This window comes from Ornithorhynchus anatinus, chromosome X1 (genome assembly GCF_004115215.2).
Source record: "Ornithorhynchus anatinus isolate Pmale09 chromosome X1, mOrnAna1.pri.v4, whole genome shotgun sequence".
Classification (NCBI taxonomy): Eukaryota; Metazoa; Chordata; class Mammalia; order Monotremata; family Ornithorhynchidae; genus Ornithorhynchus; species Ornithorhynchus anatinus.
In genome coordinates, this window is record NC_041749.1 from 46,486,508 (window position 1) to 46,499,985 (window position 13,478).

Here is a 13,478-nt window from a genome sequence, read left to right on the forward strand (position 1 = left end):
GTGGTGTGCAGAGTGACATTTTAGAAAATGATCTTAATAGGGTAAAGGAGATGAGGACATCAGCGAGGAGGCATGATGCAGGAAAAGACATGGATCCTGAAAACTTGGAGGAGAAACTGATGGGATTTCATGGACAAACGAATAGGGGATTGAAAGAGAGGGAGGCATCAAAGATAATACCAAGGATTCAGATTCCAGGAGTGTGGTGATGTTTTCAACTGCAGTGGGAGAGAAAAAGAGTTCAGTTTGGGGTGTATTGAGCTTGAGGCAACTGCAGGGCATCCATGTGGAGGTCTAGTGCAGACAGGAGGAAATGCGACGTTGCAGAGAGGGAGGGAAATTTGGGAGCCATCTCCTGAGTTTGTAGCTACCAGAAAGGGAGAGTTCAAGTGAGAAGAGATGGGATCAGGACCTTGAGAAGACTGTGAGTTCGTTACTGGGGAGGGATTGTCTCTATCTGTTGCCGAATTGTACATTCTGCGCGCTTAGTTCAGTGCTCTGCACGTAGTAAGTCCTCAATAAATGCTATTGAATGAGAAGACACCCCTCAAGGGAGCTCATTAAGGGCAAAGGAAAAGATGGAAGGGGTTGACCAGAGAGGTAAGAAAAGAACTAACGGAGAACTGCAATCAAAAAAACATGGTTAGTGTTTCCAGAGGGACATTGTCTATCTTGTTGAAGGCAGCTTTAAGGTCAAGCAAGATTAGGACAGAGTAGAATCCCATTAGATTTAGTGAGAAGGAAGCGAGTAATTAAGCCTGTCTTTATGGGGAGGGACCCCAGGGCTAATAGTAATTTGAAGTAATAGTATTAAGCACTGTGTGCAGAGCACTGCAATTAACCATTTGGAATAACTATTCAGATGAGCTTACAATGTCAGCTGGGAGAAGGGACTGGATGCACAGACATTAGAAATGTTGAAACAATAAAATCCTAAAACTGGATAAAACATAAGGACGAATACACAAAATGAAAATAAAGATCAGTAGGATGCTGTGGCTACATGGGTAGAATTTCAGCCTCTCCATGGCTGAGTCAAAGACATTTCCTTAGCCCTTATCATTGGCTTTACTGATCATACTGATAATGCTATTTGTTAAGCGCTTACTATGTGCCAGGCACTGTTCTGAGCTCTGGGGTAGATGCCAGCTAATCAGGTTGGATACAATCCCTGAACCACAGGGGGCTCACGGTCTTTAATCCCCACCTTACAGATGAGAGAACTGAAGTACAGAGAAGTTAAGTGACTTGCCCAAAGTCACACAACAGACAAGTGGGAGAGTTCAGTTTAGAACCCAGGTCCTCTGACTCCCAAGCCTGTGCTCTAGCCACTAGGCTATGCTGCTTCCCCCCTCCTACCTTACCTTGCTGCTTTACTACTCCAACTAAACTCACACACTTTACTCCTCTACTGCCAACCTAGTCACTGTATTTCAATCTCGTCTCTCTCTCCAACTTCTTGCCCACCTCCTGCCTCTGGCCTGGAACACCTTCCCTCTTCATTTCCATCAGACAGTCATGCTCCCCACCTTCAAAACCTTATTAAAAGCACATCTACAAGAAGCCTTTCCTGACTAAGCCTTTATTTCCTTTTCTCCCACTCCCTTCTGCCCTGTCTTTGCACATGGATTTGCACTCTTTATTCACCCCTCCCTCAGCCCTACGGCACTTGTGTACATGTCCATAATTTATGTATATTAATATCTGTCTCCCCTGCTAGACAGCTCGTGGGGAGGGAATGTGTCTACTAACTCTCCTTTGCTATACCCTCCCAAGAGCTCCAAAGACTTAATTAACGTGTACCTGCCTAAGTGCTTAGAACAGAGTTTGACAGATAGTGAGCACTTAACAAATACCATAAAAAAGGGCTTAGTACAGTGTTCTGCACACAGGTGCTCAGTGAATACAACTGATCGATGCCTGTAACCACAGCATCCAACGTTCCCTAAATTCTTTGGAAGCTTCATGCTGCACGGACAGAAGGTACAGTTCTAGGTACTCAGTAAATACCATTGATCGATGGCAGGTGCTCTCCTAACTACAGCCCAGCCCGCACACTTCGCTCTTCTGGTGCTAACCTTCTCACTGTACCTCGATCTCCTCTATCTCACCACCAACCTCCCGCCCAGATCCTACCTCTGGCCTGCAATGCCCTCCCTCCTCCACAGATAATTGCTCTTCCCCCACTTCAAAGCCTTATTGAAGGCACATCTCCAGGAAGCTTTCCCGGACTGAGCCCTCCTCTCCTCTTCTCCCACTCCCATCTGTGCCACTCATACTTGCTCCTTCATTCATCCTCTCTCCCCTAGGGTACATATGTACATATCTGTAATTTATCTATTTATATTAATGTCTGTGCCCCCCCGCCCCAGACTGTGAACTCTTTGTGGGCAGGGAATGTGTTTGATGTTATATTGTACTCTCCCGAGGCTAAGTACACTACTTTGCACACAGTAAGTGCTCTATAAATACTATTATTATTATTATTAATAATAATAAGGTATTTCCTTTTTCCCACTAGGGTGGTGGAGGGCAGGACAGGATGGAATTTCCTCCGTGGCTCAGAGCGTGGGTTCCTGGGGAAGTAGCATGGCTTGCTGTGCCATGGGGGGATTCTGTAGGGGGATGGCTAGAACATGCAGCAGCAGCTTTGATCCCCAGCGGCCCAGCACACACAGGGCCTGAGTGGACAAGGACCCTCAGTGACAGGGGAGGCAATGAAGGACTTTTCCTTCATTTGGCTTTGCAAGGGGCCAAGGACATGCAAGGAGGTGGGGCTGCAGTTGGCTGTAAGCAGACCCCCAACCTGCTTTTATCTAGTGTTGAGTGCCCAGACCAGGTGAGCACAAGCCTCTTTAGTTGCAGGGAGGCAGAAAGGAAGATTCAGCAGGGGAGGAGAATAAGGTGAGGAAAAAAAGCCTACAGTCTTCAGCTTTTGTTTGAAAAGAGAGTCTAAATTGTCCAAACTCCAGTGGTCCCATTGGCTAAAATCAGTTTCTTCCCAGAAGGTCCTCCCCCTTTCCCAGGATCCCCTTTCCCACAGCCTACCCTCCCAGCAGTTAGGAGTAGGCTTCCTTTCTTCCTTTCTGTTTTTAAAAAAATTAATGGTAATCATAAAGTGCTTACTATGTGCCAGGCACCGTACCAAGCACTAGGGTAGAGAGAAGATAATCAGGTCGGACAAAGTCCTTATCCCACATGAGGCTCACGGTCTTAATCCCCATTTTACAGGTGAGGTAACTGAGGCACAGAGAAGTGGTGGCATGCGCAAGGTCACACAAGTGGCGGAGCTGGGATTAGGACCTAGGTCCTTTTCCATCTGTACATTCCAGTTAAATAGTGGCCAGGGCTTCAAGTACACAGGCCTGAGTGATCAAAACAGGATCCACAAGCGCACACTTCATCTGCAAAGTTGTATCCTCCTATCTGTAAAGTAATTTTTTAAGGTTGACTGCCCTTTTTAGAGCTCTGCAGTAAGTTTCCTAAAAAGAAGAGAAGCGTTGGTATTAAGTTCTCATCACACTTAACTCCAGATCTTTACATTTTCCCTTGCTGATACTGTATCATTATGAAGCCAGCCTGATACTGTATCATTATGAAGCCAGCTTGACTGTTAAATTCCTTTCCACTATTTTAATGCAATCGATTCTCAGTTCCATAGAGGCTGGTTAAGCAGTTCATGAATCATCCATGACTCTCCTCTGCCATTTGTCTGCCCTTACGCATTTTCACATCCAGTACACAAAGTTAAAAACTTAAACAGGGTTCTGAAAGGCAGATTTAAGGGAACACTTTGTGTCTTCAGTCTGAGGGATAAAATGGAATCGCCAAAATAAGTATTCTCTAAGAAAGGTGCAAATTCTGCCTTACCCATCTTATGACAAAGAAATAAAGCTTTATCCTTCAGAAATACTAACTTTCTGTAAATGACATTTACAGGGGTTTACAACAAAGGGAAAATAACCTGACCATTTAATCTGTCCTAAGTCCTGTATTGATTTTACAGTTCTCATAAAGCAACTGCAAATGCATTTCCCTTAAAAGATAATTACAGTGTCTGATTGTATTTCCAGGTCACAAAAATTGATTGCCATGGAGTTACCCGTTCCCGTTACAAGTCATGAAATTGTACCCAGCATAATCATCTTGAGGATATTAAATGGCTATTTAGATGATGGATTTGCGAAACTCTGCAGATATAAAGTGCTCTGAAAATGACAGATCCTGCATGTTTGACCTCCTGCAGTCTCCCAGCATCACCCATAGAGAAGGGAGTGGAGGGGGTGAGAATGGGATCTGCTCCTTGTCATCCCTCGCTGCCCCCCACAGCCTCTAGAGAGCTGAAAGCATTTCTCCTTGCTGCCGACCCGGGAACAGCAACAGTCTTCCCCCTTTCCACAGGGTCTGACTGGTGTGTCAGAGAAGGGCGATCGAGGGAAAAGCAGGGAAGGGAGGGTGGGGAAGAAAGCTAGGGACCACTGGTCTGGGAAGAAGCTGTAGAGAGGCATCTCAAACAGCAACCACCACCACCTCCATCTCCCTCAGCACTTTGGGCACCCCCATGGGAGCCTGAATGTTTTGGCACAGGAGAAGACTTTTCTGATGGGTTGCCTGTTCTCTGTAATTGCCTTTGCTATCTGTTCTGTTGCACAGGGATTACATTCAGGACAAGTCCTGTGATAAGGGAAACTCAAGTACCAACTGGGTCCCATCTATGCATGCAACTGGTTTTTTTTTGTTTTGCTTTTTATGGTATTTAAGAGCTTACTCTGTGTTAAGTACCGCTCTGAGCACTGGAGAAAATACAGGTTAAGCAGGCTGGATACAGTCTCTGTCTAAGTCGGAGGGAAGACTGTTTCTTCTGAAACGGCCTCAAGTTCCATGTAGACAGACATGTTGTCAGAAGAACAGCCCCTAATTCTTTAATAACACTCGGTCCAAAACACAAACTGAAAACATGTGTCCTGAGACAGATGCCTGCTGGATTTCCTGTATTGCTCCTTCTCTTCCACCACTCTGTCCCTTCCCGGTTTCCCCTCCTATCCTCTTTCTACTATCCCTGGTCGCCCTCCTCTTTTTCATTGTGTTGACATTTTAAACTGTTTATTATCTAGGAGCTATTTGTACAGTGCCCTAAGCTCTGAGAAGGAAATGCACTACATAAATCTGCCTTTATCTCCAAGCCTGAAAATTAATCCAAGAAGAGTTGTCACATTATATGCCTTTACGGATGTGAAGCTTGACTGAAAACTGTCAAAAGATTGTCAATTGGAAAGGATCCCTACTCCCACCAGAGCAGAGGGTAGTCTTCAGGGAATTAGATGTCCTAAGAGTCAACTGAGATCATTCAAGCCCAAGCCACATTTTAAACAAAAGTTTCGGGTTAATAACCAATTCCTCTTTATCATGGAGAAGCAGCGTGGCTCAGTGGAAAGAGCATGGGCTTTGGAGTCAGAGGTCATGGGTTTGAATCCCGGCTCTGCCACTTGTCAGCTGTGTGACCTTGGGCAAGTCACTTAACTTCTCTGTGCCTCAGTTACCTCATCTGTAAAGTGGGGATGAAGACTGTGAGCCCCACGTGGGACAACCTGATTCTCCTGTGTCTACCCCAGCACTTAGAACAGTGCTCTGCACATGGTAAGCGCTTAACAAATACCAACATCATTATTATTATTATTCCGTCTTTGTCGTCAACTTGTTTTTATACAGACGGTTTCTTATCTGCTTTATGTAACGTGGATTTCTTTGTAAATTTAAGATGATCATTTAATGATTTGGAAACAAAAAAGGGAGAATTTTGTGTTGGTAAATCAAATGCTTTCCTGTCTATAAAAGACTGAAGAGCTTGGAAACAACAACAACAAAATTTTATTTGAGCCAACCGTAATGGTATTTTTCTAAATTTCCTGAAACCTGGAGGCCTTAGCTGGCATTGGAGTACTTCATCATCCATGGAATACTTCATCATCCATCTACTAAGTCAAAAAAGGACAACTTAGACTATTAGAAAATTGTGAAGATATTTATATTTTTACTGATGTACATTGAACCGTTCGGATTATATTTTTTATTTCACCTATGAGCTTTTCTACTCCATGAAAACCTTGTAACTTCAGTTATGTGCCTTTTCTTTTAAGCTATCAATTGAGTGATGGGTAGAAAAGCTTTGGATTTGGTATATTCCTTTCCTCTTAGGCCATGAGGGCTAGTGGAAAGAGCATGAAGATGAAGTCAGGAGATTTGAGTGACCCTGGTCAAGTCACTTAACTTCTCTGGACCTCAGTTTGTCTGATTTGTAAAATGGGGATAAAACGCCTGCCCTCCCTTCTTCCTAGATGGTGACTGTGGGACAAGGACTGTTCCATCTGATGTTATTGGTATTTATTAAACGTTTACTCTGTTTCAAACGCTGGAGTAGAAGTGAGATAATTAGAAGAGTAGAGAGGCTTCAGTGCCTTGTCCAAGGTCACGCAGAAGTTAGGTGTGAAATTGGAGCTAGATCCTGAGTCTCATGACTCCCAGTCTTGTGCTCCTTCCCTTTTGGCCACACTGCCTCTCATTATTTGCATCTACCTTAGCACAGTGTTTTGACTCATAGGAAGAGTTTAATAAATGCCGTGTTATCATCATTATTGTTTTGAATTGAAATCAGTGAGTGCTTACTGTTTGCAGAGCACCGTACTAAGCGTGTGGGAGAATATGATCCAGTGGAGGTGGTCGGCCTGATCCCTGCCCACAAGAAGCTAACGTTCAGCCCTACTAGTTTTTTCTTACTTGCTAAAGGAGGGATCGCGGGGGAACTCATGAAGCTAGCCTTACTTGTGTTGCTTGTATCGATGCTTGTCGTTCCTTTTGGAAACTTAGCTCTCAAAGCTCTTCTGAGGACTCTACATTTAAAAGGATCCAATTTTAAAATAAAAGCTTTAGGGAGTACCCAGCATAATCAGCATCACCTGTGGTCGATGACGGTCTAATTTGGGCCTGCTTCCTGAATCTGAATTTCTTTAAAAGTGCAGGGTTATGTCTTTTTAGTTTTCTTTGTATTTGATTGACCCTTATCCCTAAACCTTGCCCTTGTTCATTTTTAATTCTTAACCATGCAGAATCTGTGACTTGGCATGCAGATGCCCTCTGTTCCAGCGTGAGTCCTGTGCTTCAATTTATCAGGAGCAGAGAGACAGTATTGTTTGGCAATCACGGTAGCAAGAAAGGAAGCCTCTTTTGTTACTGACATCCTTTCTCCAAGCTCTCCTCCCGCCTTTCACCAGCTGCTCATTGTCTGTGATTGCCTGTGTAGTTACTCACAGGGGATTTTACCAGCTCTTATCAGTTAAGTACCACTGCACATCGTTTCCGCCTGTCATCCCTACTCCTGCTTTTAAAAACAGATTTACACTGGCCTGATTGGAGCGCAAAGCAGAGCACTATGTGACTGCCATTAAATCCCATTGGCATTTCATGGAACAATACTCCTCATGATATCTTTTTTTCTATTTCTTCCCCCCTCATTTTCTGAAATGAGAACTTTCAAAATCACCATTTTTAGCCAGGTCTTTTATATTGTTCATCGACTCAGAGTATACCTCAGGTAAGGCTTTAGGGAAGGCGCAGGGTTCCCCGTTTTAGCTTAATATTATTAGCCTTCCATAAATTAGCCTTCTGGGCACTGTGATTGCTTCCGCAGTTGTATTTAGGACATTTATTCCAGTGTGAAAAGAAATGATCTTTGACATTTTAGGGGATTCTATTTTTGTAGCCTGCTTGGATGGGTTAATATGTCTCTTCACAAAATGGTGGTTCTAGCTAATGATTTTCTTTTAGACATAATTACATTCTGTAATGCAAGAAATTACAGATTCCAAATTATTTTAATTGGAGAAATTTGAGTAGACTAGCCTTATGGGAAGCTGGTGAGCCTTACAGTTTGTAAAGTATGGGCATTGTGACACTTAAAAACTCCAAGCACACAAGAAAATATTAAAAATCTTTCACTGTTATCCCAAAACAATAATAATAATAATGTTGGTATTTGTTAAGCGCTTACTATGTGCCGAGCACTGTTCTAAGCGCTGGGGTAGACATAGGGAAATCAGGTTGTCCCACATGGGGCTTACAGTCTTAATCCCCATTTTACAGATGAGGGAACTGAGGCACAGAGAAGTTAAGTGACTTGCCCACAGTCACACAGCTGACAAGTGGCAGAGCTGGGATTCGAACTCATGAGCCCTGACTCCAAAGCCCATGCTCTTTCCACTGAGCCACGCTGCACATGGTAAAATTAATGGCTATTGATTCATTACTCCTGATTGAATCTTGGAATGTTTTGGAGTTTTCCATACCCCGTGGATTTAACAAATATGCATTCAGAAAGAATTTTTCTCAAGTCAAAAGTTTCTGATCATCTTTAACATGCATTTAATGTAACCTAGTTAACCTGGAATCTTTACATTCCAGTTCAGTATATTTCAGCAAATTATCGTATTTTCTCAATGCCCTGAATATGAAATCCTGATACTCAATTTCTGGCTCAAGGCGCACGGACATGCTAGTTTACGGTACTACCTTTAGGAAGACATAAGTTTTGCCTTCTCCTTGACAGAAAAGGGAGTATCACAAAAGTCGTAAATAACACCCACTGCCCCGTGCACGGTCAGTTAAAGCATCCATTTTGGACAGATGAAACCTGCATGCGGATCTAATCCAGAAGGACATTTATGGGCTGCAGGTTCCCTGGCAAATCACTCTGTAGAATCGAAGCATTTATCTTGGTAATTGGGGTTGGGGGTGGGTGCTTGTTAGCGGGGAAAGGAAATGCTGCTTCTGATGATGGGGGAGCCCTTCTGTCTCTACTGCTTTTTGCCAGAGATTTGAGTGGTGAGTGAAAAAGAAGTGAGAAATGAAGAACTCCGAGTATAAGATTAGTACAGCTTGAATCCTAAACTTTGATCAGAAAAACAGGTTTTTTTTTTATCATCACCATGCATTGGGTTCGTGGCTTCTGTGAAGAATAGCTTCTTGATATTGATGTTTTTCATCCATGGGATTTCTGTTCATCTTTCTCACTCTGGTTGAGGTTTTCTTTATGTTTATTTCTTTATTTTTTTAATTACAGGACTTGAAAATCTGGGAAGATACCCTTCCCCAGCTCTGATGAAGATTGAAAAGTGAAGCCGTGCCCTCCCCGTCTTTCCTTCAGTCAGTCCTGGGTGCACTTCGTGGAGAAACAAGATTTTGTTGAATTGTCTGTGATCCCTGCTTCCACTTGGCCCTGGCTTTTTGGTGGCAAGAAGGTTTCCTGAAGATTGATATCAAATGACGTCCATGGCCAGCCTGTTCTCTTTTACTAGCCCAGCTGTGAAGCGCTTATTGGGCTGGAAACAAGGCGACGAAGAAGAGAAATGGGCAGAGAAAGCCGTCGATGCCCTGGTGAAAAAGTTAAAAAAGAAGAAGGGTGCCATGGAGGAGCTGGAGAAAGCCTTGAGCAGTCCCGGGCAGCCCAGCAAATGCGTGACCATTCCTCGCTCCCTTGATGGGCGCCTTCAGGTTTCCCACCGAAAGGGCCTGCCCCATGTTATCTACTGCCGGGTGTGGCGCTGGCCAGATTTGCAGAGCCACCATGAGCTGAAACCGTTAGATATGTGTGAATTTCCCTTCGGGTCTAAGCAGAAGGAAGTGTGTATTAATCCGTACCACTACAAGAGAGTGGAGAGTCCAGGTGTGGTCAGGCCTTCAGTGCCATTTGAATGGGCTCTTATCGGGGAGGGGTGGGAGGTCCGTGCTCGAAGGGCAGCAGGACAAGTTAAAGGTGGATGCTAGGGAGTATTTTTAGCAAGAATTGAGGATTTGATTCATCAGTCTCCTGGGGGCAAAGCGCTTGGGAATGTACAGGAGAATTAGTGGGTGTGGAACTTGTCCTCAAGGAGCTTTCCTTCTGGCCGGGGGAAGGGCAGACACTAGAATAATTTTTAGATAAGAGGAAAAGGGGATCCATTTTACTATGTTACAGGGAAGGTAGGCTATGTAAATTTGGGAAGCTGTGAGTTCCTATGTGCTCAGGCGGTGCTGAAGTGGGAGTTGGTGAGGGCATGGACTGGGGAAGGTAGAAATGAATCCGAGAAGGCCTTTTGGAGGAGATAAGCTTTCAGGAGGGCTTTGAAGATAGGGAGAGCTGAGGTCTGTCAAACATTTTGGAGAATAGTATAAGAAAGAGACTTTTAGGTTTTGGGTATTAGAATCAATTTTTTGATGGAAGAATTTTAAAATGCTCTGTGAGAGCAGATATCTTAAGCCCCAAGATTTCTTCCTGTTGAAGCAGTATTTTCTGCCATAAACCTCTGCCCCAGAATGTGGATCTCCAACTCAGAAGCACAGAGCGGGGAAGCAAATAGACTATGGGGACGCCTGACCCTAAGTAGTGTGTACATAAAGAATTCTGGGGGTGCCGTTCAGCATTCTGAAGTACTCATTTTTACTCCCTCTAGTGATTACTATTCTTACGGTATTCATTAAGCACTTACTGTGTGTCAAGCACTGTTTAAGAGCTGGGGTAGACACAAGTGAATCAGGCTGGAGATGTTCCTCATCCTACCTGCAGCTCACAGTCTAAGGAGTATTGCATCTCCATTTTCCAGATGACCAAATTTAGGGGCAAACTAGTTAAGTGGCTTGCCCAAGGTCACACAGCAGGCAACCGGCAGAGCTGGGATTAGAACACAAACCCATTCTCTTTTACCTGACGCCCACCGAAACGCCGTTTCTATCCACTTTAGAACGTCTTAGAGCTAAAGCTAGAGTCAGTCTCTGCCATGGAACTCCGCTTGCCTCTCCAGATCTGGCCTGGCTCCCGACAGTTTGGAGTAGCAGCTGAATTGCCCGGGGAAGGTAGCTCTGCGTCATTCTCAGAGGTGGCGGCAGAGGTTTGGTATTGGCCACTCACCCTCATGAGGTCTTCGCTCAGCTCTGGACCAGGCGTTCCATCCAGGATGCAGAATCAAGAGCCAGCGCAGCGTGCCCCGGGCATGGATTTGTAGCCCAATTTCAGGCCTTCTGTTGGTGGGAAACAAGCAGGAAAGGCCCGTGGTCCTCAGCAGTCCTACACCAGCAGCATGGAGGGCATCTTGTTTGTTTGATTGTTCCCTCAGGGACTACAAAGCCCAGCAGCTCAGAGGAACAACCAGCCAGTATTCAACCTTTCCCCTTTGGTCTCTGCCCAAACACCCTTAGAACTTAGCTTGGGTTGGACTTGGCCCCGGAATTTTGACCAATCTGGGGTTAAGTGGCCTTAATCCTGCTTCACCGGGCAAGCGATCTGCGGTAAATTGAGGGCTAGAGGAGGTGAATCCTAAGGAATCACTGGAGAGGGGGAAGAGCTTTATTTGTAGTTCACTGTCGCCAGGCTTTCAGTGTTTGGGTCAGTCAATCAGTGGTATTTGCTGAGCGATTACCTGATGCAGAGCACTGTACTAAGCGCTTATCTCTTGGTTTTTGTCTTCCAGTATTGCCTCCAGTATTGGTGCCCAGGCATAGTGAGTTCAATCCGCAACACAGCCTTCTGGTCCAGTTCAGGAATCTAAGCCACAACGAACCCCACATGCCGCAGAACGCCACGTTTCCAGACTCCTTCCAGCAGCCCAACAACACTCCCTTTCCCCTGTCTCCCAATAGCCCTTATCCTCCCTCGCCGGCCAGCAGCACGTACCCCAGCTCTCCAGCCAGCTCGGGGCCGGCAAGCCCGTTTCAGCTTCCAGGTAAAAATGAAAAGTCGGAATGTACATTGGAACTAAAGGCTTCACATTAGCATGAGCCAAACCGAAACAAGGACGAAATCCCTTTCTCTCTGGCCGAACATGTGTCATCTCTGAATGCTTTACTATTGCTAGATTTTGGTCTGCAGACCCTCAGTCTCACTAGATGTACCCCTTTTATGCTGCATTTTTCCAAATATTGTTGCAATCCTTTCGGCTATTTTAGTTTTGATTTTTGACCTGACTTGGAGTAATAAAAGGATTTTCTTTGGGAGCATTTTCTTATCGGATTCATAAGTGCTCCAGTCACACGCTTAAGTGATAAGTTAGTAACATTGAAAAGTGAGGCTTTAGGTACAATTTTCAATTATTTGTAAGACCCTTCATTTTTAGGTTCAACTCGCTTTTGAACAAAATATATTGGGGCTTTGCAGAAAGTATTCAATATTTTCTCTTTCCCAGTTGAATGTATTAAAATTCAGATGTCCCAGGACCCCAAATGTTGATGACTGATTGTTAGGGATAATCGAGAAGGGAAATGGATGGATTTGGGGGGGGGGGTGGCAGGGGGGAGGAAGTGGGGAGGTCAACTGGATCCCATTTTTAACCTGGGAGGAAATTCAGGCGGGCCTGTTGACCACACTTGGGGGACCCAGAAATCCTCCTCCTGCCAGTGGCTTTGGTGTGTATTGAAAAATTCAGTGAATGCTCACTATTTTCTAGACCCCATTTAGGGGTGACCATATGTACGATGGCCTGTGACCATTGGTCAGCCTCATCTAGAATTGTACATTCCAAGCACTTAGTACACTGCTCTGCACATAGTAAGCGCTCAGTAAATACTATTGAATGAATGAATGAGTCCAATCAAGCTCTTACTCAATCACCGCTTCTCCTTGACTTTGCTCCAGTTAAGGCGATGAGGTAGTAGGCCCCCACTGAGTTCAGAGGCTCACACATTCTGAACTAGGAGAAGAAATTGCTCCTGCCCCTAAAGACATTAAAATTTTGTGGGTATGTAAAGGTAAGTGACAAGCATGTCAGTTTGAACAAAACCAATCTTTGCTGAAAGAAGATAAACTTGTGAGTGCTGTGTAACCTTGAGCAAGTGGCTTAACCTCTTTAGGCCTCCACTTCATCTGTAAATGGGGAATCAATTACCCGCTCTCCCTTACCTCTTAGGTTGTGAGGACTATAAAGGACAGGAACTGTGTTCCTTCTGATGATCTTGTTGTACCCCAGTGTTTAGCATAGTGCTTTGACAGATAGTAAACACTTAATAAATACCATTATTATTATCGCCACACAGTAGGTGGGTAGAAATAAGAGAAAGTTACTAGAGTAAAAAGGTGACTAATGTAAGTTTGGATTAATCTTTGTGGGGAAGAGTAGGCTTGAGTAGTATTTTTTTCATAATAATGATAGTTATTAAGTGTTGGGATAGATCCAAGATAATCAGATCCGACAGACTCTGAGCTCACAGCCTGAGAGGTAGGGAGAGAGGGTACATTATCCCCATTATACAGATAAGGAAACTAAGTCATAGAGAGGCTAAGTGACTTGCCTAAGTTCATAGAGAGGGCTAGTGGTAGAGCTGGGACTAGAACTTAGGATCTCCTAACTCCTAATTGCAGTGCTTGCTATACTAGGCCTCAGTTGGGGAGAGCTATGTTCTGGTTTAGAGGATTGGGAAGGGCATTCTGGGCTAGGGAGTGTGGCATGCAGGAGTGGATT

General features: G+C 44.5%; 1 protein-coding gene across 3 annotated transcripts in view; it reads left to right on the forward strand.

Annotated features, from left to right (window-relative positions):
• SMAD5 (SMAD family member 5) overlaps positions 1–13,478 on the forward strand; it is an 85,313-nt gene that overhangs the window by 58,598 nt on the left and 13,237 nt on the right. For all 3 annotated transcript variants that reach the window (XM_029050835.2, XM_029050834.2, XM_029050836.2), the window contains exons 2-3: positions 9,113–9,715; positions 11,496–11,747. In XM_029050835.2, the coding sequence (XP_028906668.1) occupies positions 9,313–9,715; positions 11,496–11,747 (655 nt within the window). In that variant the 5' untranslated portion in view covers positions 9,113–9,312. The remainder of the gene's footprint in view (positions 1–9,112; positions 9,716–11,495; positions 11,748–13,478) is intronic.